This window comes from Liolophura sinensis, chromosome 8 (genome assembly GCF_032854445.1).
Source record: "Liolophura sinensis isolate JHLJ2023 chromosome 8, CUHK_Ljap_v2, whole genome shotgun sequence".
Classification (NCBI taxonomy): Eukaryota; Metazoa; Mollusca; class Polyplacophora; order Chitonida; family Chitonidae; genus Liolophura; species Liolophura sinensis.
Genome location: NC_088302.1, coordinates 45,135,509 through 45,159,535, shown reverse-complemented (window position 1 = coordinate 45,159,535; position 24,027 = coordinate 45,135,509). Strand labels below are relative to the sequence as shown.

The 24,027-nt window shown below is 36.1% G+C and overlaps 2 protein-coding genes across 3 annotated transcripts; one reads left to right on the top strand and one right to left on the bottom strand.

Moving 5' to 3' along the window:
- The first annotated feature begins 11 nt into the window (after positions 1 to 11).
- Positions 12 to 7,995, top strand: LOC135472282 (glucosamine-6-phosphate isomerase 1-like). Of its 2 annotated transcripts, none has more exons than XM_064751720.1 (6): positions 12 to 68; positions 1,662 to 1,785; positions 2,977 to 3,078; positions 3,900 to 4,082; positions 4,855 to 5,039; positions 6,770 to 7,995. In XM_064751720.1, exons 2-6 carry the CDS (start codon positions 1,662 to 1,664, stop codon positions 6,998 to 7,000), a joined length of 825 nt encoding a protein of 274 aa, XP_064607790.1. In that variant the 5' UTR covers positions 12 to 68; the 3' UTR covers positions 7,001 to 7,995. The 2 variants fall into 2 exon arrangements, with proteins under 2 accessions (XP_064607790.1, XP_064607788.1); XM_064751718.1 differs by having other exon boundaries at positions 20 to 97.
- A 2,440-nt stretch (positions 7,996 to 10,435) lies between these two features.
- Positions 10,436 to 23,849, bottom strand: LOC135472642 (minichromosome maintenance domain-containing protein 2-like). The gene is made up of 22 exons (XM_064752246.1): positions 23,822 to 23,849; positions 23,414 to 23,543; positions 23,036 to 23,096; positions 22,594 to 22,652; positions 22,195 to 22,301; positions 21,411 to 21,515; positions 21,042 to 21,146; positions 20,703 to 20,770; positions 20,078 to 20,170; positions 18,968 to 19,065; positions 18,622 to 18,639; positions 18,418 to 18,493; positions 18,059 to 18,112; positions 17,743 to 17,825; positions 15,041 to 15,212; positions 14,489 to 14,578; positions 13,752 to 13,941; positions 12,712 to 12,850; positions 12,392 to 12,534; positions 12,067 to 12,176; positions 11,385 to 11,449; positions 10,436 to 11,049 (listed from the first exon to the last, which is right to left on the bottom strand). Exons 2-22 carry the CDS (start codon positions 23,534 to 23,536, stop codon positions 10,972 to 10,974), a joined length of 2,037 nt encoding a protein of 678 aa, XP_064608316.1. The 5' UTR covers positions 23,537 to 23,543; positions 23,822 to 23,849; the 3' UTR covers positions 10,436 to 10,971.
- Positions 23,850 to 24,027: the final 178 nt, after the last annotated feature.

The following is a 24,027-nucleotide window of genomic DNA, read 5'->3' as shown; positions in this document are numbered from 1 at the left end:
GACCCAGTTAACAGAGGCGGCATCACAGCAACAATCGCAGAGAAGGACGTCCACGCCACACAAACAAGGTATCTATCGTTGAAAGGTGTAAGCAGAGGTAAGTCAGTGTGACATGGGTTAATGAAGGATATGTTCAAATTAATATGGCTTGAAAAGCTACGTTTGATGTCGATGCTAATCACGATGCATGCAAAGCCGTTCTACATCAAATTCATGTACATGTATATCGTATTAAATCCATGTCGTCTGTTAATCTTTGTCCACTTGCCAAAATGTACATACAACATTGTGATCAATTCTTGGCTTGGCATATGTTCATAAATTAGTCGTAAGTATAAAACCGTTACAACATTAAATGTGTGAGTTAAGTATTAAAACAGTGTGTTATAAATATTAAACTTTAATTTGACTGAATCATAAAGAATAAGGTTGGAGTGCACTGACAAGAGTACGACTTCACAGTCACTTTTGTCAGAACATTTCACATTTTTTTATTCATTATACACCAATAAAATACACCATTCATTTCAAACACAGAAGTCACCCAAACCTTTCTTTATTTTTCCCATTTATAAGAGTACATGTTTACCGTCCTGGAAATTTTAAACCATATAATTAGGCTTATAAATACACCTATGTGATATATTAATTCACATTAAATGGCTAGACATTCATGTGTTATGTTGAACTGTGGCCTTAGGCATTTTAACTAGACATTTGGCTGACTGTACAATTGAGACATTATATACATTGCAAGAAGCCTAGAGCCTAGCTTACATGTACTGTTATATATAGTTATCAGGTCAGACTAACGTGGGGCAGTCGTGAGATTTATCATAATTGCTCTACCATATGTGGCTATTCCACAGTTCCCATATGGCCAGTCTTGATTAATGGTTTCTCAGACTGACTTTTTTTCTCAAGTTTTGACAAAAAGTGTTTCGGGTTCATGAAAAAAAAAAGAAAAGAAATTGACATTCAACATACTTGTGTTTTTGGGTTTGTTAAAAGATGTGGATGGCTATACATTTGTGTATCTACACGCATTCATACTGTATGGCTGGCAGGTGGTGTTGAGAGATTTGAAGACAAGCTTAGATGCACGTTCAGCCTTTGTGATGCATAGAAATCGACCAGGAAAGATAAATAGTGGCAGTCTGATGAGTATTGACACAGGTCTGTATCCTGTATCTTGTCTGGGCTTATTGTAAACAGAGGCCCTGCTCACATGATCGTAAGATCACATACATGTGCAGGAAGATTTAATGACAAGCTGAGAATAGGTTCTGTGCTGTGTCATAGATGCACAAGCCATTTGCAAATCCATCAAACTCCCAGTGACAAGTACCTGTGGATAGTGTTCATGCAGGTAGTCAGGGATGTCAGATGAGGCTGGTTATTGAGGACATGTATTTAGATGTGAGTTATTCAATCTGAGTCAGTTAGTGGTATATTCATGTGTATTGCTATGTGTTGTAGGTGAGGCTGTTTAATCAGAATAGGTATTCAGCCCAAGTCAATCATTGATGTATTCATGTGGGTGTCTCTGCTGTGTTATGCGTTACACATGGTTGTTTGGATAGGTATTAAGATGTGAGCCATTCAGCCCAAGTTATTCAGTGATATACATTCACTAGTCTCTACTGTGTTGTGTTTTGTAGATGAGGCTGGTAATTTTAGATGCATATTCAGATGTGAGCAGCTGGTCAGCTCGCTATATCAGGAGGAAAATCGTTGACTTCAATCCTGGCCCTGATAAATTTTTCACTCTGGGACTTCCAACAGGTAACTTGCCAGCTAACCCAATTACCAGTGCCTAGGTTGTCACTTTTAATTTATTACCTATATAGTTACATTTCTCATGTTGCTTTGTCTGGACAATGTTGGCTTGTTGTATGATGTTACATGACATGACTGAAATATGATGAGTTTAACAAGTCACGCTAATAGGTCCCGTTTGAGATTGGTGATTTACCCCAGGCACCACTTTTCTCCACCTATAAAACTGACTAACGTCGTGTATTGAAGTGAAAAATTTTTGAGTACTGGTATGGCATTAAACAAGACTTAAAAGCTGGTACAAATATGTCAATATGTCCCACACTGTCCACTGTCTTGTTCACTCTTATAGCCTGTCTCTGAGGGAATGTTTGAACATATTTGTTGCACAGGTGGTTGAAAAGGTGGAAAAATTAAGGTATACAAAACAGCCACAATTGTAGTTGTACTTGCAATATATCAGGTCATAAATAAATGGGCCGTACTTTTACACTCAATATCTCCGAAACCCTCTTACGTCAGCTTCTAATAATTTACACACTCAAAAGCCATTATGTCCTAAGTGTACAGACCAGATTTTAATTTCATCCTTTAAGATTTCTGTTCATGGGACTAAAATCAAAATAGAGTCAAAATGCATGTTCCGGACATTTCAAAATGATGTTGTACATTGTTTTACTTGAAAAGGTGATCAATTCCCTGTCCGCCCCAGAGAAAACCATCTTGATTCAGCCAAACTTGTGCCTGTCTGGCAGAAGGGTTTCTCTGACACTAGAGCCAGACAATTTTTCCAGACGACACTTGATTGACGCGTGTCACACAGGTGTAGCGCGTGTTCTAGTCATGACACCTGACAGGTAATGCAATATGGGTCACCGGAATGTGTGTTTTTGAGGCTATGTTTTCATTTTAACCCTGTGTACAGACTACTCAAACTATGACCTTGAAAATTGGTCAGTATATTAACAAAATCATGCCATTTGAATGTCTAAAGTTTGAAAGGGTTTGAACAAAGGGTAACGGAGCAATGCAGCATCAAAGTACGGCCCATTTTTTGATGCCCACCAGATTTTCATACTGCCATCAACATTGCCAGGTAAGACCAGATATCTATATATCTTAGTTTACTCTGTGCTAACAAACAATGTTCTTTTATTCAATTTTGATAATGGATATGCGTTGCCATTCTCTTTTTAGGCAGTACTCCTCTAGGCACGTACAAGGAGCTGATTAAGCTGCATGAAAATGGCCAAATCTCATTTAAATATGTCAAGACTTTCAACATGGATGAGTATGTGGGTAAGACGAAGTGTGTGTGTCTTCCCCCATATAGGACTTGGCATAATAGTGCTATTCCATGTTCATGTATTTAGATTTTGTCCATGTAACTCTTCCTAAAGTATATCCAGGAAACTTGGCATACATCTTTCCTATCATCTTACCTTGTGCATGCTTAAGTTTAGTTACAATCAGTTAATTATTCTCATAATTACGTGAAATGACCTTAATTTAGCCCGCAAAATTGCATTTTTAGGGAAAAGTAAATGTCACAAAGTCACAAAATATTATTTTTCGTTCTGAAACTTGGTGCAAATTTCTTGTAGAATATCGTCTCATGTTCCAAACAAACATCAAAACACCTTTCTAAAATCAGCAGAATTCTCAGACTTAAGAAAAATGGGCAAGTTAGTCATGGATGAAATTTATGGTCGTGTAGGGTACTAGAGTAGTGAAATAATTGATTTTCATGAACACAGATTTCCCTAACACTGTGTATCTTTTGTATTATGTAAACATTTCAGTATGTATAAATTACTGCAACTAGTCATTTAGGAATCAGTGCACATCATGAATGGCCCATGAAACTAAACTAAGCAACATTATGTCTTGTCATTTCTTTAAAGGTTTTCTTTCTTTTATTTTTAGAAATGTTGGGAGGTGGAAGGAGGGTATTTTGAACATGAGGATTATAGTTGATAATACTATGACTTATATGTACGGCCAGTAGATTTGTATGGGTGAAGGCTCAGTGGTCATGAATGTGACACTTGAGTTTATACAACAGTCAAAGAGCAATCAATCATACTGGCATGATTGTGATCTTCATGTATCATTCACAGGCTTGCCAAGAGATCACCCAGAGAGTTATCACTCTTTTATGTGGAACAACTTCTTCAAACACATTGACATCAGACCAGAAAATGCTCACATCCTGGATGGAAATGCTTCAGACCTGGAAAAGGAATGTGCTGAATTTGAACAGAAAATAAAAGATGCTGGAGGAATTCGCCTGTTTGTTGGAGGTTAATATTGCTACGTTCAAAACATTCTTACCCTAAATCCTCAATGAATTTGGCAACATACTGCGTATATTACCTTAATAATGAGATATCTCATTATTAAGGTAATAATCTAATGAGATAATTTACCTGATCTAGACAGGCTTTTGGATAATTTCTGCAAAGTTTGTTTGTCTGCCTAACTGAATAACACATTTTAGTCTTCAAATTGTTATAAGTTATGCTTTCATATTGGACATGCGATTATGCTTTACTGCTCGAATTTATTGAGGACTTAATGTAAGTCTTATATGGCAAGTCTTTATGTACTGTAATTCTTCAACCTTTTTGCTTTTTGCAAGGTTTATTCAAGCATATTCTGAAAGCAGTATTCTGTGTAAACTGATCACATACCTTTTGTGAAGCCCTGAAATCAGCCAACCCAACCTATGTAGTTTTGTCTCCAAAATCAAATTAAAAATGAGCATAATTAAATTGCACTGAAAGTTGCACTTTCAAATGCAACAAGATTGAGAAATTTCCAACTAATTTCCATCAATTCAGAAAATAATGTGTTAATATTGGTGATATTAGAGGGCCTAGAAAGGCCTATATCATATACATTGTGAACATATTCCAAAAAGATGTGGAATTACAAATGATTATTATTCAATCAAAAGAAGATTTTGCTTTTTTAACTTGACACATTATTTGTGAATGTAGGATAGGAATAATTTCTATAATGTTAGTAATCTGTCTGGAGGTATTTATTACATGTACATGTATTTTGAAACAGGTATTGGGCCGGATGGTCACATCGCCTTTAACGAGCCTGGCTCCAGTCTGGTTTCTCGCACCAGGGTAAAGACTCTGGCTCAGGATACGATTCTTGCAAATGCCCGATTCTTCGGGGGAGAATTGAGCAAAGTACCGACCATGGCATTAACAGTGGGGGTGGCGACCGTGATGGAAGCTGATGAGGTTAGTGCTATTAAAGATGTGCCTGGCTGTTGGGATGCTTCCATCAGATAATTGCCAGATTACTGTAATTCGTTGACCTTTAACAAGCAGATATCAATCCACAGCTGCATGCCTGACCGTGAAATTTGCCACTTTTACCTCGAATGATCGAAACTTAAAACAGAGCTGCAATGGTAAGGTGGGTAGACAAACATCGTCATGGGAGTGTGGTGCACATGCTTGGAGAGATGCAAGTAGTCTGGTGGGTACAGGCTTGAAAACACGTATCCATGAATTAAAATGAAGAAAGTATCCAGCTACACTGCATCGGTGAATGCATTATATGGGGAACAGTGTTGTCTGTTCAGTTCCATAAATAAATGTAACAAATCAGTACGCAAATGTATTTCAGCGATGAAGACCTGACTGACGTTAAGCTTCTGTAAAGCACACGGGGAAGTTTTCCAAGCCTCATGCACGTTTTATCATCTCATTTCAGTTATACATGTAAACACGTACTCGGGACAAGATTTCCTAAACTAACATATTTACAAACATCGTTCGCACGTTATAGTGACAGCTGATTGTCATGTCTGCACATAAGTAAAACAAAGGTAGATCAGAAGAATTTCTAAACATTCCTCATTTCATAAAATCGCAAACATAAACTCTACAAGCACAGATTGAACAATGTGTTCGCATGTGTGGAAATGGATGCCCATTACCAGCTTCATATTGCAACAGTTGTAAACAGTGTGTTAATGCAAGGCTAAATCTATTCCTACTCACATTTTGGAGGAAATAAGTCACAGCGTAAGTCAGCAGCTTACAGAATTTAACACTGACCAATTAGACTTATTTTCATTGACCCACCCCTTGGGGAAAAAAAGGTCAACACAGTTGTGAAATCTTCGCCAAATGTAGACTAGCAGATGGAGGCTCAGAATTTTACATACTGCCACGTGCCTAGTGATGAGCCTGTGCATTTTAATTTGGACTTTCAGGTCTGATTTTGTTACTTAACTGACCACTCAAAGCTTGCTCTGCTCCTTCACTGTCAAGAGCACCCACAGTGCACTGTACAACTTATCTGATAGATTCCCTTACAGCCCCCGTTATGTCAACTTCAACGAGTGCTGCTCCAATGGTCGAAAGGTCAATGAATTACGGTACTCAAAAAAATTCACAACTGCTTAAATGTTATCATCACACATAACTTTGTATTCTAAATATAATGAATTTGAAAAAAAAAAAAGTATTTTCCATTTCTTAGATTTTACTTTCTCTTTACCATTTTGATATCAGTCGATGCAAGTCTTCCTGAGCTACTTGGTGTCTGACAGCCAAAACATATGCAATCTCAAGTAGCTCATCAGATTGTGATCATAGTGAATATTGCTGTAGTGAATCAAACTAAATTTAAAGCTGATAGTAAACTGCTTGGATACAAAGCTGGCTGAGGCATTCAAATCCTTGGCTTGCTGAAACTGTTGAGCCCTTGGCCAATGAGGTTTTGTGTTAGAATCCAGTGCATGTTTCATTGGCTCCAGCTGTAAGAAGGAGAGTTTGTCAGGTACCTGGCTTTGGGCATTGGTTTAATCCAAGCTGTCCTTTTTTTCACCACACATACGTAAAACCTGATTCCATTTGAACAGTTGAAAAAAGTTGAGTAACAGGTTACACTTTAATGCAATAAATAAGTAAGTAAATAAATCCATGCACCAAGGAAATGTTAACCTAAATTGTTTCAGGTGATGATTTTGATAACTGGTGCTCACAAAGCCCTGGCTCTTCACAAGGCCATAGAGGAGGGTGTGAACCACATGTGGACAGTATCAGCCTTCCAGCAGCATCCGCGTACCATCTTTGTGTGTGATGAGGACGCCACTCTCGAACTCAAGGTGAAGACGGTCAAGTACTTCAAGGGCCTGATGAACATTCACAAGAAGCTTATAGACGACCCGTTGGAGAAACAGAAATAGTTTCCACTAGTCTAGACACTGTTACAGATACAGTGTGTTGTAGCCGAGAGGGTACGAGGTACATAGAGACATTTAGTCATTGTGGTATGATTTTGTAAGTGGATTACTTCCTCCTGTTCCAGATCTGGGAAAATCACATTCCATGATTTATACAAAAATGCTTGGGAAATTTAACCATATGATGTATATACTGGTACATGATGTACATTTATACATCATACCTAAGTACAGCTATTAGCTATGATCTGCAACACTTCCAGACATTTACTTTGACAGACACTATTTTAAATGACAATCATAAATGATAATTCTGTTACTCTAGTCTGTTAACTGTGTTAATCCTGTTGCCACATGCTTAGGGAAAGAGGTTTCTTCTTGTATCAAGTCCACGCTGTTTATCCTGCTCGTTGAAACAGTGGACAGGTTACATCTCTAGTCAGTGGAGCATACATGCAAGTATGGATTTAGTTTTAGTTGTACAACATGTAATGTCTCTTTCTTCTCCCGGTTCATAACTTTATACGCAATTGTTAGACGTCAAGGATTCCTCTAGAACATCTACCAGGGTAATGTGTTGGTGTTTTATGATTTGTATGAACATGTGGCTAATTAACTTACCCTCATTCTCATTTTGTTATTGTGGTATTATCTGAATTAGTACCATTTTAAAATTTTTGATAGTTTTATTTATTGCTCAGTACCTTGATAGATTTCTCTATGATGTACATGTATCCCTATTTCTGTTATAGTCAGTTTATGGGGCCTATACATTGTAACGTGTCTGGACAGTGGTATTTTGTTATTTCAGTGCTTGTATTATTTCTTTGTGGCATAATCGTAGTTTGCTCATTTCTTGTCAGTTGCTCATTTGATCCCACCTCTCTAGTTAGGCCTATAACTAGCTCTGCTCACATGACAAATTCTATTCAGACATGGGTTTCAGTGTACTGCTCATTATTCTATTATATCTCACTACTGAGGTAAATCTATCTCACTATCTGGTAAAATGTTTTACCAGATTTAGGAAAACTTCTAGTTGGAGGTACCATAGTCAGATAGCCTGTGAATTTATTTATGTATTACTAAAGTCTGTATGATGTATTCTACTTTATGGACAAATATATTTACAGGAAATAAATACTTTTTGACAAGGTCTGGTGAATTTTAATGTTTCAGAAGGTATGGTATAAGGCCGATTTGAAGTTACATCTTTACGACAGAGAGTGATGTTCCAGTGCAAAATGACGCCACAGTAGAGCAGGACTACTTGCCAATCTTTCAACAAAAGTACTGACAGAAGATCATTATTTTTTTGCAAAACTATGAAACCAAAACCACGCAAGAACATAATTCAGAAGATGAATTTAATCCGTTTTAATTAGTTTTCTATGTTTTATATATAACACGCCAAGCTAAAATTGGCAGAATGGCCGTACCATACATAAAAAGAGGTCAAGGTCACAAGGTTGTATCTCAAAACCTGCATACATGCTTCTCAGCAAAACGAAAAAGGTCAGTTACTTGTACTGGTTGGCCCTGTGCCACTTTGAGATCTGAGATCTGTACTCTTCTGTTCATTAACGCTTGGTCTTCTCAAGCGTGCTATCCTCAATATGCTATAAAAACATTCTCCCAAATCCTGCAGTAATTCTGAGTTCGTATGACCTAATTGTGCAAATAATAAGGATCATTACGTCACAATTATCACAAATGTACATGGTGCATTGCTAGCCCCCATTTGTAATTTTTAATTTGAGCCGGCCACACTGCATCGTCTAGAAAAAGATAAACTAAACTAGTGGAATGATTTAACTGAATCCAATGAAATGTATACCTTTAAATTTATTTATTTCGTTGGAGTTTTACACTGTGCTCAAGAATATTTTACTTATATGACAGTGGTCAGCCTCTAAAGGGCGATTGACAAATTGCTTGGGAGTCTTTACATTATTTGTGTTTTAATAAAGACAAAGGAACTATGATCAACTATTGTGAAAAAAGAGATGATCTAAATTTTGTCCACCAGAGCAACAGAGTCAGGTGTTGATTGGCCAATGTATGATGCTGTCCGAGTGGGTGTGTGGGTTACATTTGTGTTACTTGCGATGTTATGGTCTGTACTATTCTTGCATATTGCAGTGATATGAATTCAGAATAACTTTTAAGGTCACTGGGCACCGTTTTTTGTAGCGTACTATGTTGCGACTTTTGAGGTCCGCCCCGACAACAGGACCGTGTTCCAGGTTAGTGAATGTAATGATTCAGAGCAGTTAAGATGAAAGCTAAGCCGGGAACAGATCTTGAAGTTAAATGCCTCAATACTCTGACAGGATGGGACAACATGTCTAGTGTCTTCAGCTTGGCATTCCAGGAAGGCAGCAAAAATATATTACAGCTGCAAGAGTGCAACGTAGCGAAACAAGCCACTTTATTAAACAGTGCAATTTTGTATCTCTGTTGAATTGGAAATGGGCTGTGGCAGTGCGATTTAGGTGTTTGCTTTTTAATCTGTAGGACACACTTAAGCTGCAAGCTCAAACTTGGTCTTGGACAAGGAATTTGTAGATCGCTGAGCACTTATAAAACGCTCATATAGCCAGCTGTGTTATGTGAATGTTCATTGAGACCACTTGTCTTCCACCAATATGTGTACACATTCATCACGCATGGGAAAGTTCATCAGTAACTTGCCAAAGGTTTGGCGGTTTACCCCAGATACATCTGATCAGGTTTCCTCCACATATACATGTAAAACAATTTAAGCTGACTGCCATTTTATAAGTGAAGAATTATTGAGTATGGAATTGAACAACAATCAAATAAATAAATAAATTTTAAATGGCTTGGCTAATACCTGTTCAAAGACGTAATAAATAAATACCAGAAAAATCTTTATCCATTCTATGCCTCTGTTTAATAGAGCTACACGAGAGTAAAAAAAAAAATGATCCTTCAATAATAACGGTTAAATCATGTCATTTATAAATACTTTTGAACCATGTTATTAACTCATTAGGGATTCTTTTATATTATTTTAACACTTCCATCTACATATAGTTTCCCAAGGAACTGGTGAAGCTCTAAACAGTCCTTTGTTTGTGCTTGTTTACACGTTTCTATTACATTTCAGATCAATTTAATATGACTGATTTGTATTTAACTCCGTACTCAAGAATATCTCACTCATACGACAGCGGTCAGCAGGATGGTGGGAGGAACCGGGCAGAGCCCTGGAAAAACCTGCAACCACTCGCAGGTTGCAGGCAGACCTCGATATAAGATGAGTGAAACTGGATATTGCTTGAAATAAACAAGGCATTGAATAAACATTTGAACAATGAAAAGAGCTTAATAGCATACACTGGCAATCGGGGACACAAAATATATGAACAACTGTATATATGTTTAAACTATCACAGATTACAGCAAACAATTTAATGTATATGTACAGCTGAGAGTGGTCAGGTTTAACTTAAAATGTAATGATTGATTTCACACTACATGGTCATCACATGGTGATAAACATTCACGCAAAGTTTGAACATGGACATTTACAGCATGCAGACACATTCTGAAGACTTGATAATGAACAAGTTTAAATTGTATCACACAGAATTGTGTAACGCCAAATTCAGCTTTCCTTTTCAGTGGAATCTGGACAATGTCAGTTTACAACAAAATTTTTCATGAATGGTTAGCAGGAATGCTTCATAGTCCCGCCTCGTGCTGTTTCATCCATTGCAACATTGATTTTCCACATCACATTAATGTAGTGATAAGAATGTTCAAAACTGTAGAAAGATTTCAGCTAAAATATAAATTTTTAAAAAGCCCACTGATATTATATTACAATGAAACTGGTATAAAGCTTTAAATCACTTTGATATGCTTTTGAAGAAGTGGTTCCTGATGTTAATGACCTAGCGCCTCTATTCCACAGGAGCAGTCACACAGGTAGTATTCTCTGATTCTTATTCCTCATGCCCAGGTGCTTGGCCTCCACAAAATCTCAGAAGACGGTGATGGAATACATACATCTCCTCATCCATCTGAAAAGAAAACAAAACAACAGCAGGAAAGTAGACTTGGTTTTGTTACATGATGAAGACAAGTTTCTCCGATATAATTTATAAAAAAAATATATATATTTATTTTTATTAATCAGGATTCATACCAAGAAGATTTCCAATGTTGACACATATGGAATAACATTTTATGATACATAGTAAAATATGCCAAGAAACAAAAAGTGAATTAATACTTCACTAAATAAGAGGATTCTGCTGTAGCACACCATATAAAAATACACTTTGAAAGCTAAAAGTTTTCCAGTTATATGTCATGTTAGTTGTAACAATGAAAAATGTAGGGGTGGTCACATTACCTCTTGTAAGTTAAAATCATCACAGGTAATATGAGGCATTGGACGCACACTGAGTGCTGAGAATCCTAAAAGTGCAAACAATTATCATGGCAACAGGAAATGATGAGAAACATGTACACAGGTGCAAACGCGTGAGTATTATATACTTTCATCCAATGACAATATCAAGATTTGAAGATGTGATGCTAATACACTCTTTTTAGTCTAAAAAAAAGGAATGCAAAACAGCATAGCTCAACAAAGTACATTATTAATAATATGACGTTCCTTAAATTCAATGAAACATCAGCTGATCTAAATATATAGGTATTAATCCTAATTTTAATAGAAATGACAGCAAATCATCAATTATACCTACAAATTCCACATTTAGTGAGACCACTTTCTTTCTCCTCGTTAGGAATATTGATTTTAACCCTGTGGAGAGTTCTTACGTTACAAAAAAAGAACCATTTACCATGTATATAATATTAAGTATGATGTAAAATAATCATAGAGGGAAATGACAGGGAAGTGCTGTTGCATGGCATATTCCCCACATCTTAAAATAATAACAATAAGATAAAGTTAGAAGAATTGCTGGATTTCCCCTTTTGGTCTGTGGGTATTCCAAAGTCCCTTTTGACTAACTGATAAAATTTTTGTCTGCAGGGTACATGTAATGGCTTAAATGATCACTGACCATGTCTGGCTGTAAGGCATTCCTCACTGAGGTGGACAGCCATGACTGCATCACTCTCTGTGACTTCTCTTCTGAGACTCAACTTAGCATGGGCTAATGCAAGGGAGTATCTACACAAAAAAATTCCATTGAAAACAAATCAAGAAAATAAAAATGTGACAGAAACATGTACTAAATATGCTCACTGTTTTTCTTTGCCCTTTACAATATGAAAGAAATGCAATTTCAATTAATTTATGTTACGTATTTATCTTGAAAATGCAAAATAAACGGTCACGGTTAATTTGCCATAAAAGAAATGGGAGACAGTATAACATATACATACAGAGTTGGGAGAGTTGATACAGGGACTGATGAGCTACTCGGGTCTGAAGACCTCATTCTCCTACTGGCCTGATAATACTGCTGAACTATCACCTCTGCTGCAGGCGTAAGGATTACCTCCCTTTCTCTGGCTATCTCCAAGAACTGTTATGAAACATACATTAATTTGTTTCACTGAACATTTTCTGATCTCTTCATATTTTGAATGAATGAATGATTGTGGCTTAAATTAAGCTTTTACATACTTTGTCTTGTAAATGTAGCATTACACAGAACTGCACTGGTGTGTCAGTTTATCAGTGACATAGCTGAATTTGTTACCTTATTGAATTCCTGAAAGGTAATTGATGGTTTGAGGCTGTCAGGGTGTACAGCTGAACGCAGAATGTCTCTACTGATCTCTTCATCAAAATTTGAAATGCTGTCACTGCCATCTGTGAATAACACCAGGCTAAAAACACTGAAACACCAAGCAATACCAGTATGAGTTAGAAACAGAAGACGTGAAAACATCTGGATCAACCCATTTTGGATGGCCACTCTTACTACTCCAACATTTAGTTTTAACATTCAGTATATCTTCATACTTTTAATCAATAAACAATTAAAAAAAAGTATTTTCCCCACCCCCATTAAATCCCAGTATACACAGATGTTATATTTATATTAAACATTATAGCACACAAAACTTTCCAAAAGCGTGACAAGTCAGGGAACTTTAGACACTCTTGACAAAAGGATGAAAAATACTAAATAATCTCTCTGCATTAACTGTTGTCAGCTAAAATCTACAGATTAGTGAAGAATTTGAACACTCATGTAAACTCACGCATGTGCTATGTACAGTTTTCCTTTAAGCTTCATTTATTGGCTGAAAGCAATCAAGACTAACACAGTCGTGGAATTTCAGATATATTAGTTACATAAGGAAACTTTTTTGTTTTTTTACTAAGTGACTTAATGTAAACAATTGCAATTAACCATTTTTTTTCACACAATAACAAATTCACACCAAGAGCCAGACAATATTTTCCAGATTCTCTCTTCCGTTCAGCTCTGACACCTGAATTTGGACGTACTTGTTTTGACAGGGTCTAATTTCTTGTTCAGTAGGGAACTTTACTGGCATTACATAATATTTCCTGATGAGCTGATTGAGAATATATATGAAGTACCCAGACTTTATTGTAGAGGGCTCATCACTACTTAACCAATAAAGCTGAATGTTTAAATGAAACTGTCACTGGTTTTACTTTGGAGTAATTTAGGTATTCAAACAGCCTCAGTCAAATAAAACTTAGGGATAAACTACACATCCCCAAAGTTGTCATTTCAAGAAATATGCCTCTCAGAAAGCTTACTCAAGCATTGCTTTTGAAAGTTCCCCTGTGTCGCCTGTAATGAAGAGCTCATCCTTATACTGAGAGGGTTTCTGTGTGGCAGGGTCTGAGTACGCCCACACATGGCACCTGAGAGGGGAGCTGTGCTGCTGTGGGAGGCCCTGAGAAAATTTAGAGCTCACATCAATCACAACTCTGCCTGTGTCCAAAGCTGCAACAAGGAAATATTTTGGAACAAAGGGTAAATCAGTCTCACTTATGGTACAAGATATAAAAAAACAAAAAATTCGACTAATTTACATAACGCATGTACGATGACCACAATGGCTCAATGCTGACCTTCATGAGGTATGATGAGTCTTCAATGCTTTTATTCCTTTATTTATGATACGCATAATCATAACACAAAACAGGACAGTTTACACTAGAAATTAAGAGAAGAAAAAACTCTCGCAGCGCGATATATCATGTAATGCCTCTTATGGAAGTTGGAACAATACTCTATTTGGTCATGAATGTTGCAGTCAAGTTTATGGCTATGAAATAAGAACAATGGGAGACTCAAGGATGAGCTGCACAAAAGGATCCATTTGCAGTAGAACACACTGTTTTTTCTTCTGTGACACTCCTAAAATGTGTTTTAGGAGCACACATATGTAACAAACAAAAGAACAAAGAGTTCATAGCTTTGGAGCATTTTGTTATCAGTGAGAAGAAGATTTACAAGTTTCCCATTATCGATTTAGCACAATACTCACTTGCTTTAATGATATCCTTTGTGATTTTTTTGTACCTTCCCAGGTCTCCAATGTTACAAACGCCATTTGTTGCTAACGACAAAGAGCCACCTAAAACATATATTAAGCATATAGGCTAGCTGACTTCATGCACTTTGTGGTAAAGATGCAGAGAACATCAGCTTAAAGCCTAATTCCACTTGACCCATAAACACCAAAGTATATTGCCTGGTTCTGGTGTTGCAATATTGTAACTTTGGAGGGGAATCAATTTGATATAAGGTTACCGCTTTACAGTGCCGCTTTAAAGAAGGGAAACAAGATTCACGACTTTATGCCTACCCTCTATGCAGATATTCCTTTTCTTGGATAATACTTCAGCAGACAATGGTCTTCTGGAAATCTTCTGTTTTTGTGAATATATGTAATAAACAGTATGTCTCAAAGTCATGTCACTGTGCTTTTGTAAGTTTTACCAGGAAGACTATGAGTCTAAGTACAAAGACCATCTCTGACATCAAGAGAAAGCTCTTCCAAAAACTGAAAGACCTTTGTCACACTCCACTAGCTTACCTTCAACAAAGTACTGGCTTTTGTGATAGGGATCCTTGGAAATTCGCCCTGTGACAGCATTACACAAGCTATGGGTAACAGCTCTCTCAGCAAATGTGCAACCATACCTCAATAGCCTGTCCAGAACAACGGACTCTCTACCACAGGCTAAAATATGGAAGAGGGACTTCGTCTGTGGGGAATAGATATCATATGACGGATGTAAAGAATAAAAAAAACACTTAAAGTAGTTTGTTTGTTATCTGATTGGTTACTTGTCTTTCTTGTCAGTTTAGATATATTTTAAACAAAACCTGATTTACTAATACACCTGAAATGAAGCCCTTATGGAAAGTATTGTATATACCTACTGCACTCCAAATTTTCCATCAGTATGAATTTGTATTGTGGTGTTGTTTTAAATATATATATTCAGGACACCTGAATAAACATGATGTCATTCACTTCATATAATACTTCTATGAGGATCCAAGGGTTAAACTGAGAATATAAAAAAACAAAAGACAACAACATTTCAGGTGAACACTTTATACGCCCCAACAAATGAATTTGTTTGAAATGTATAAAAGAATACCAGCAGCACTGTGTCCACCTCAAATCCAAACTTTTTGCAAAAAACAGTTGGAGTTATAGCTCGGACATGAAATGATTTCTATTTATGTAGTATATATACGCAAAATGGCTATCTGGTTATCATGACAACAGCAAAAATGGATAAATGTGAGTCGTCATACACTGTCATCTGTTTTTCTATGTATCCACCAAAAATTAAAACTGCGTGGAAAACAGAGAGGGGAGTGTGTGTGTGTGTGTGTTGCTCGGACACGAAAATCAAATCTATTTATAGTATATAAGGAAAATGACTATCTAGTTACCATGTGAAAAAGGATAAATGTGAAATGCAACACATCGTTATCTGTGTATCACTGTGCCAAAAAAAATTAAAAATCTATGTGGTAAACTGTAGGAGTTATACCCCGTAGATGAAATCATATCTATTTATATAGTACATATAGGCAAAATGGCAGTCTGGTAACCATGACAACAGCGGAAATGAACAAATGTGAGTCGTGACACAATTAAAACTCTACACAGAAAACTGTTGGAGTTATAGCCCGGACACTGACGGAAAAAACTGCCATAACATAATATGCTCCGCCAAATGGCAAGGGCGTATAAAAACTTTAGTAAAATTGACAGTGGGTGAATATGAAGTATACTCCCGCCAAGTACTCTGCAAGTAAATATGCACCTGGGAAACATTCATTTTTTACTTGTAAAGAGGGAAACTATGAAAAAAAAAAAGCAAACTACTTTGGCAAAATTGTTACCATGTTTGACATTGGGTGAATGTAGAAGGGTCACCCAGGGTTTTTCTTGGTAAATGTGCACTTGGGTCACGTGGGGTTTACCTTGAAAATGTGGATTCGGCCATCCAGGGTTTTTCCTTATAACTGTGCACCTGGATCATCCAGGGTTTTAAATGTATATTAAATGAATATGCACTTGGCTCACCCATGGGTTTTCCTTATAAATGCTCACTTGGGTAACCCAGGGTTTTTCCTTATTAACGTGCACATGGGTCACCCAGGGTTTTCCCTAGTAAATGTGTACCTGGATCACCCAGGATTTATCCTAGTAAATGTGCACATTTAAGAGGAGATAACCGTGAATGACAAATGTGCACATTTATAAGGAAAAACTTTGGGTGACCCAGATGCACATTTATAAGAAAAAACTCTTGGTGACCCATGCGCACATTTCAAAGGAAAAACCGTGGGTGAACTAAGAGCGCATTAATAAGGAAACCCATGGGTCAGTGAAGTGCACATTAATAAGGAAACCTATCGGTCAACCAAGTGTAAATTAGGGAGGAAAAACCCTGGGTAACCCAGGTGGACAGATAGCAGGCTTTTTCCTTATGAATGGGCACTTGAGCCACCCAGGGTTTTTCATTCTAAATGTACACTTTGGTCACCCATGGTTTTTCCTTACTAATATGCACATGGATCACCCAGGGTTTTCCCTTCTTTATGTCCACTTGGCTGACCCACGGGTTTCCTTCTTAATGTGAACTTGGGTCACCCACACTTTTTTCTTTTAAATGTACACTTCGATCATCCAGGATTTTCCCTACTAAATGTGCACCTGGGTCACCCAAAGCTTTTCCTTATAAATGTGCACATTTGTCACTCACGGTTTTTCCTTATGAACGTGCACTTGGGTCACCATTTATAAGGAAAAAGCCACAGTGACGCAAGTGCGCATTTACGAGGAATAACCCTGGGTGACCCAATTGCACATTTAGAAGGCAAAACCCTGGGTGACCCAAGTGCACACAGTGTTTGAGTTAAAAACCTGTCAGAGAATTTCTACATTATTCTTTTTCCCACACTCAGTGTTCATAAGGAGCCTTGGTGGACAGAGCTTGTGGGACTGCTTGCACAGTCTTTTATTCACTGAAGAATGTAAATCACCCATAAGAATGTTTGTCAGCAACTTGCAAACAGGTCAGTTCAACAAATGCAAATTTAACCTTACAAACAGTCGATCAATCCTTTGAAGTCAGGTATGTAACATAGGTAAAATGAAGAATTCTACGTGGGTGCCACAAAGCATGGAAGTTTTCGATACTAACACCTAGCTATCATGACGAGCCCTTTATTTGTCAGTGATAACATCAGTAACAGAAATACACCTACCTTTGACTTGGAACCAGTTAAAACCAGGCTCAGTAGAATACCTAGTTTCAACTTGTGGAATGACCCAGGAGGTGTCACACTTTCTGTGAATATATTAAAAAAAAATTTCAAGGCCACTCGTATACAAATGGTTAATGAAAAATACACTCAACTTAATGCCTTAAAAAAACTTATTTTATCAGCGTATTTGTACCTGAGTTTGTAACATTTTTTATTAAGTATCATTAACCTAACATTTCAACAGCAACAAATTCAACTACGTCCATTTAATACAGGATAAATGTTTTCATGCGTGGAGAAGAAATGTTTGACATACCTCCAAACAAATATGCAAGGCATCTAACAAAGCCCCAAGGAGAACACACATTCTCTGCAAAAGAATATATGCAAACAGTGAATTTGTTTACAGGAAAGTATTAATTTTCAGTGAGTTATGCACAGAATGGGGATGGCCCATATACCCTGAAAGTGTGTTAATAAAGAATGAAAAACTTCTGGTGATGTCAAAGAGATGCTAAGAAGTAGTCAACAAACATAAATTTCATACAAAAAAGAGTTTCACATGTCTTAGTTGTTTATATAATATATAACAAAAAAGACATGATACTATTTTGTGTGTAACAGATTACAAAACATGTTAAATACCTCTGTTAAATGCCAATTGCCAACATGTACCTTCATATAAGAGTTGAATACACTTAGGTAGGTATCTCTGCTCCAAACTGTATGGGATATCGGAAAATGCAGAAAGCTGAAAAAATAATTTTTAAAAAAGGTAATTTAAGAATATCTGTTAATACTCATCAATGTACAAAATAAAAACACCAAAAAGAAGTTTTTGTAAAACAGTATATTTCTTCTTGTTTATTAAGAACTTACCTGTTCAATGTTGTTTGCCTGAAAGAAAGAAAACAAAATTCTGTTAAATTTAGATCATGCAGAATCTAACTCAAGCATAGGTATCAGAAATCTAATTAGGTTATCACAAAATAAATATTACTTTGGAAAATACAAAAAAATAACTAACAAATCAGAAAGGTAAAATACAAGCAAAGTGACAGCCTCAATCTGTATAAGTTCACCAAATATGAGATTTGTGTGAATTTACCAAATGCAAGGTAGTCATATATACTGTGAAAATGGTAAAAATAAATCCATAAAAGCACAACAGTTTGGTCCCTATCTGTGATAAGATACTTATTTCCACCTTTCACACAGGTCTTACCTCTACTACTAAGTGGATATTTTGGTTTTCAAAATCAGCTTTCACCACACCAATGACTCTATACAATTCTCCAATGACAGGAATACTGACCAGTTCATCTGAATATATAACAGAATCAATATATTTATGCCTCTATTTACTTTTTAATGTTCTCTGGATACTATACAGTCAAATTAAGATGCAAAAATTACAGATGTTGTAAGATCTATTCAAAGATTTCGCAAAGATTTCCATTTTCTGGAGTATCCTAATTGTTCTGATGTTTGGGACAGATATTAGTAGTGTTGAAAGCAGAATAATACAACTGTTTCCCAGCTTACTGGAAAAGTAAAGGTATGAGTATGTTGTTCATTAGATGGTCTAACCGTGTGAAAAAAAATAAGAAACTAAATATTCCTGCTACAGTTACATGTATATTGCATAAAAAGAGCACACCGCGAGTTCCAATAATTATAACAAACAGGGTAATTCATAGCCAGTACATGTTAAACTGCTTCAAATTTGGACGAAATGCACAAATACTCAATCATAAATAAAATGGACAAGAACCCAATCCTAAAAATAGATTCTGCACTATCCAATAAAATCAATGACCAACACATTTTTATGATTTTTTAAGATCCGCATATTTTAAAAAATTTTCAATATATATTTTTGCAGTCTTTACAAGTGGAGACTAATATATTATCACACACGTGTAAAAGTGCTTTTTTGTCCTTGCAATATTTTTACATTTAACAACACTGATATATTTTGCTCCACATTAACATGTACTGTAACAGCTTCCTCATTTGAGTGAACTGGAATATTAAAAATTTATACCACTGAACACTAGTTTCTTGGTACCTTAAGAATCTTTTTTTTCATCACAAACATTTTCCAATTAATTATTGGGCTTTTTCGTTGGGAAGTTTATGATTTGAGTGAGGTTTTACAATGAGCTCTTGAATGCTCTATTTCTATGATGCGTGTCAGGTTTATGGGTGCCAGACTCTTGGCAGGGACCTGACATAATTATCCAGACATTTGTAGACAAATCAGACCTTCATATTGGATTAGAAGGCGTGAGCATTTTAATTACGGTTGCCACAGGTATTATAAATAAGCTACCCCTGAAGTAGACTGTAATGGCCTGTGTTCGTCCAGTGCCTATACCATCTGTTCTAAGAGTACTCACAGGTACCAGTTCGGCTATCAACTTTTCTGAAAGCAAAGATATTACATTTCTTATACAATTATGTTTAAGAACATGAAACAGAAATGAAGTGCACTGAAACTATCCCCTGAAATGTAATATTCCATGCCTCTTGTTTGCTGAAGTCTGTGCATTCTGGCAAAATAAAGGCTTATTTAAGTGAAGCATGTGTAGCACATATGCTACATTCATACCACTTAAATACATAATATGAGTTCTGGTTAGTAAAAAAAAACTTCTCAGGTTAATTGTTTATTATACTCATCCCTGTATGTACAATGGAATGATGACACAAGCAGTGACTTCCTGCACGATATGACAGGTATCATCATAATAACACAGAAACTTTACTTAGGTAATTTTGTATCATCACAGTCTGGGTACAATGATTTCTTTTGTGTGATTCTGTAATCCTGTAATTTCTAATTAATGTTTCACAATTATCAGCCTACAATTAGCACATATACTTGGGACACTATACACTGACATGTGGTTCCAACTGTGTGTTAAGAGTGTCAGACAATCATAGGTCCTACAAACCTGCTAAAACTCTTTTGGATTTGTCTTCCTCCAGTACCATACCACAGTGGAAGCAATGAAAGTCATTTCTGTTCAGCAAAGAGATAAATTTATAGTGGTTATTAATTTTAATTCTTTTTTTTTTCTGATCAAATCACTTATGTTAATCTCTGAAACAGACCTTCATATCCCTGACTATATTATTACTCTGATGAGATTATCTCAGTACATTTAAATAATGAGGTGCCTTTTCTGCACAATGGCACCCCTGGCCCAAACCGGATTTACCATTGTTTTTTCTTGTAATACAAACCAGTGTGGATGGTCGTGAGTTAACTTGTGTTACAACAACCAGACTACCTAATGGTTTGTAGCTCTGATGCCCCGGGCACATGCACTCTGATGTACTGCTTTCCATCTGCTCCACTACAGCCCTCCACAGGACAGATGTACAGGGTGCTCTGTCTGAGAAAACATTACACAACATAACATTATAACCTATGTGAGCTTTAATTAATTGTAGATGCTGATGATCCTTAATACAGGCACAGGTACCTAGTTAAGTATATTTCCCTCTGAGATCAAATTCTTTTGCTGCCTTCAGGTTTAGTAAACTATGGTTTAAAGAGCCATTCACATATATTAGTACATTTGACAATTTGTACACCGACAGACAGTATGGCAGCTGATTGATTTAGATGAACATTAAGTACCATTCAAGAGACTTACGTATAGGATGAAACTGCTGACAATCCTGTCACCACCCCATCAAACCCAAGAAAACTGCCTGATTTAAGAAATCTTGGCAGGTCTTTCACTGTCTTGACGTAATATCTGAAATAGCAATATCAGACATATTTAGCTGATATAACATTTGCTGTAAAAAAAAAAATTGTAACAATAAAAATAACCAATACCTCCCCATAGCAAAAAATGATAGATCAGTACAAATCTGTTCAACTAATTTATTTATTTGAAGCCAATCTTGGCAAGGTCAAAAACAATGACATGGTAAAAAACTCATGCATAATTAAACCTGGTTCAACAAAAGGTGTTTTCTATTTATGATTTTACATTGTGATAATTAAGCTCGATCTTCAAAAAAGCTTTCTCTGAGTGGTTGTGTGGAGATCATTTTTACAAAACAGGCTAATCTTCAAGCCAGATGAACTTGAAAAATTTTGTACACCCAGCACAAACTACATGGCTTTTGAAATAAATTAAAAACCTCAAAGTTAATATCAATCTATATCGATGTCGCAAGTATGGTAAATAACATAAAATTTCATCTGCAGGAGTCCATTTTTAGAGCCAAATAAAAATTAGTTCATCAAAATTACTTTTGGTGTTAAAACCTAATTTTTTCCTACAGGATATCATCCTACCTTCAAAACAAATATCAAAATGTCTATCTTAGATAAATATATATATCTCAGAATCATTGAACATTAGGGACAAAATTTACTAGGCAGGTCATTAACCATAATTGTGAGATTTACAAAACACAGCTTACTGTTCTTTGATAGCTGGCAAAGACCCTAACTTGAGGTTGACAGCAATTTGTGACTTTCTGAGTTCCCCAGGAAGGAGTTGAAGAGACTTTATTACCAAGTAAACCACCTGGACAAAGACAGGTAATAACAATGCATGTAAGTTCCCCAGGGGCCATGCAGATTGGTTCAGTTTTGTAGTTGCTTTGTTTTTTTGATGTCTAGAATATATAAATTTCCTCACTAGCTCAGACAACAAAAAACACACTGAAATATACAATTTCTGCAAAATTACATGAACCAATCATTTAAGTAAACAGATTACTCACTTTAGTAAGAATATGGGTTGTGTGAGTTATAGCACATGCTTTAGCCTCTTAATGTGGAGAATATTGCTGTACATGTACATGTATATTTTATACCTCCTGGAATATCTTCTCTGCTTCACTTGGACAGCTTAAAACCAAATTTCCTAAATATGCTGTAAAAACAAATAATTTACACTGATATAGGCATTACACTTTCTTTGATAAAACAGCACTAAGAAATCAATTTAGAGTATCTTCATATAAAGAGATTGCCACTGTATAGTCTAAAAAAAAATCATTATCAATACCACACATCCCAACAATCTACTGCTAGATTGCTAGAGTGCTACTTCAAATGATGATCCCAAACATTTGAAAGCAAGCAAACCAGCTGAAGCACAAAGAATCAAGGGCAAATATTTAACTTGGGCAGCTGGAAGGTTTCATGATTTAAAATTTGAAGACTTACCACAAGCCAAATATAAAATTCTTTGCTGACATGGGAGAATTAAAATATTTGAACATACTGATCTTAAGTGACTGTAAATCAACATACCACATGTTTGTATAAGATCACATGGCTGAAGTTTCAGCCTGAACTTGTACAAGATCACATCCTAAAATTGAAAAATGCAAAAATTCGAAAACTGAGCTTCAAGTGAATAGGCTACATCTGAACAATATAACATATATGTAGGCCTATGTACAATTGCAGTTTAACTGTTTGCATTTGTAATTTTATTTTTAATTATACCACTGATGTAAATATTTAAATATTAGAAAATCTTGCAGTTATCCCAGTCATAGATAAAAAGTGGCCAAGTCATATTCTTGGTATCAATTTGAATTTGACAGATGAATAGCAACTGAAGAATAATTTAAATCAACTGTAGGAATTTGTATGATGATATAAGTATACACACATTTCTGTTACCTGAGAATTGCCGTACAACAAACTTGTCTTCTTAATGTCACTAAGGTTTCCTGATTTATCTAGGTACACCAATGCACTCTGTACCCTTTTAGTCCTTTCATAATGCTGAAGCAACTCCTTCATAGATCAGCTGAAAAGTAATGATGACACATGACAATCCGTAGCCCTACATGATAAAGCTGCAAAAAAGGAAAGGCGTTTTAGAAGGCTCTGACAAACACTATGCTTTTTGAACGTTGATTTTTTTTTTAGGTTGTCAAAGTCGGTTGAAGTAGATTCACTCTAATCAAATGAACTGGAAACAACCGTGTTCTTTGCCGGCTCAATTTATTTTCCTTCCCAGCTGTTGGTATGTAAATCTTTTACATTTAAATGAACACATTTAGAGTAGTTTGTAAGCTTACTAACCTTATATTTGAGAAATAAAGTGAGATGTATACTGTTAACGTTTGACACCGCTTTCTGTCGATATAGCAGACGACGCCACCTGTTCACGAGAAAAGGATTGACCTTGAAGTTAAAAATGGACACACAAACCACTTACAGCTAAAACTAAGATTTTCGCAATTTATTTCACAGAAAATAACACATTAAATATCTGTTGTTCATTAAAA

Excerpts from the sequence above, each read along its gene's own strand:
- LOC135472282 (XM_064751720.1), top strand. The coding sequence starts at position 1,662 with ATGAGGCTGGTAATTTTAGATGCATATTCAGATGTGAGCAGCTGGTCA. Across the intron at positions 1,786-2,976 it reads CACTCTGGGACTTCCAACAG|GCAGTACTCCTCTAGGCACG; the intron begins GTAACTTGCCAG and ends TTCTCTTTTTAG. Across the intron at positions 4,083-4,854 it reads AATTCGCCTGTTTGTTGGAG|GTATTGGGCCGGATGGTCAC; the intron begins GTTAATATTGCT and ends ATTTTGAAACAG.
- LOC135472642 (XM_064752246.1), bottom strand. The coding sequence starts at position 23,536 with ATGAAGGAGTTGCTTCAGCATTATGAAAGGACTAAAAGGGTACAGAGT. Across the intron at positions 12,535-12,711 it reads CCTTTCAGGAATTCAATAAG|TTCTTGGAGATAGCCAGAGA; the intron begins GTAACAAATTCA and ends GTTTCATAACAG. Across the intron at positions 12,177-12,391 it reads GTATCAACTCTCCCAACTCT|ATACTCCCTTGCATTAGCCC; the intron begins GTATGTATATGT and ends TTTTTTGTGTAG.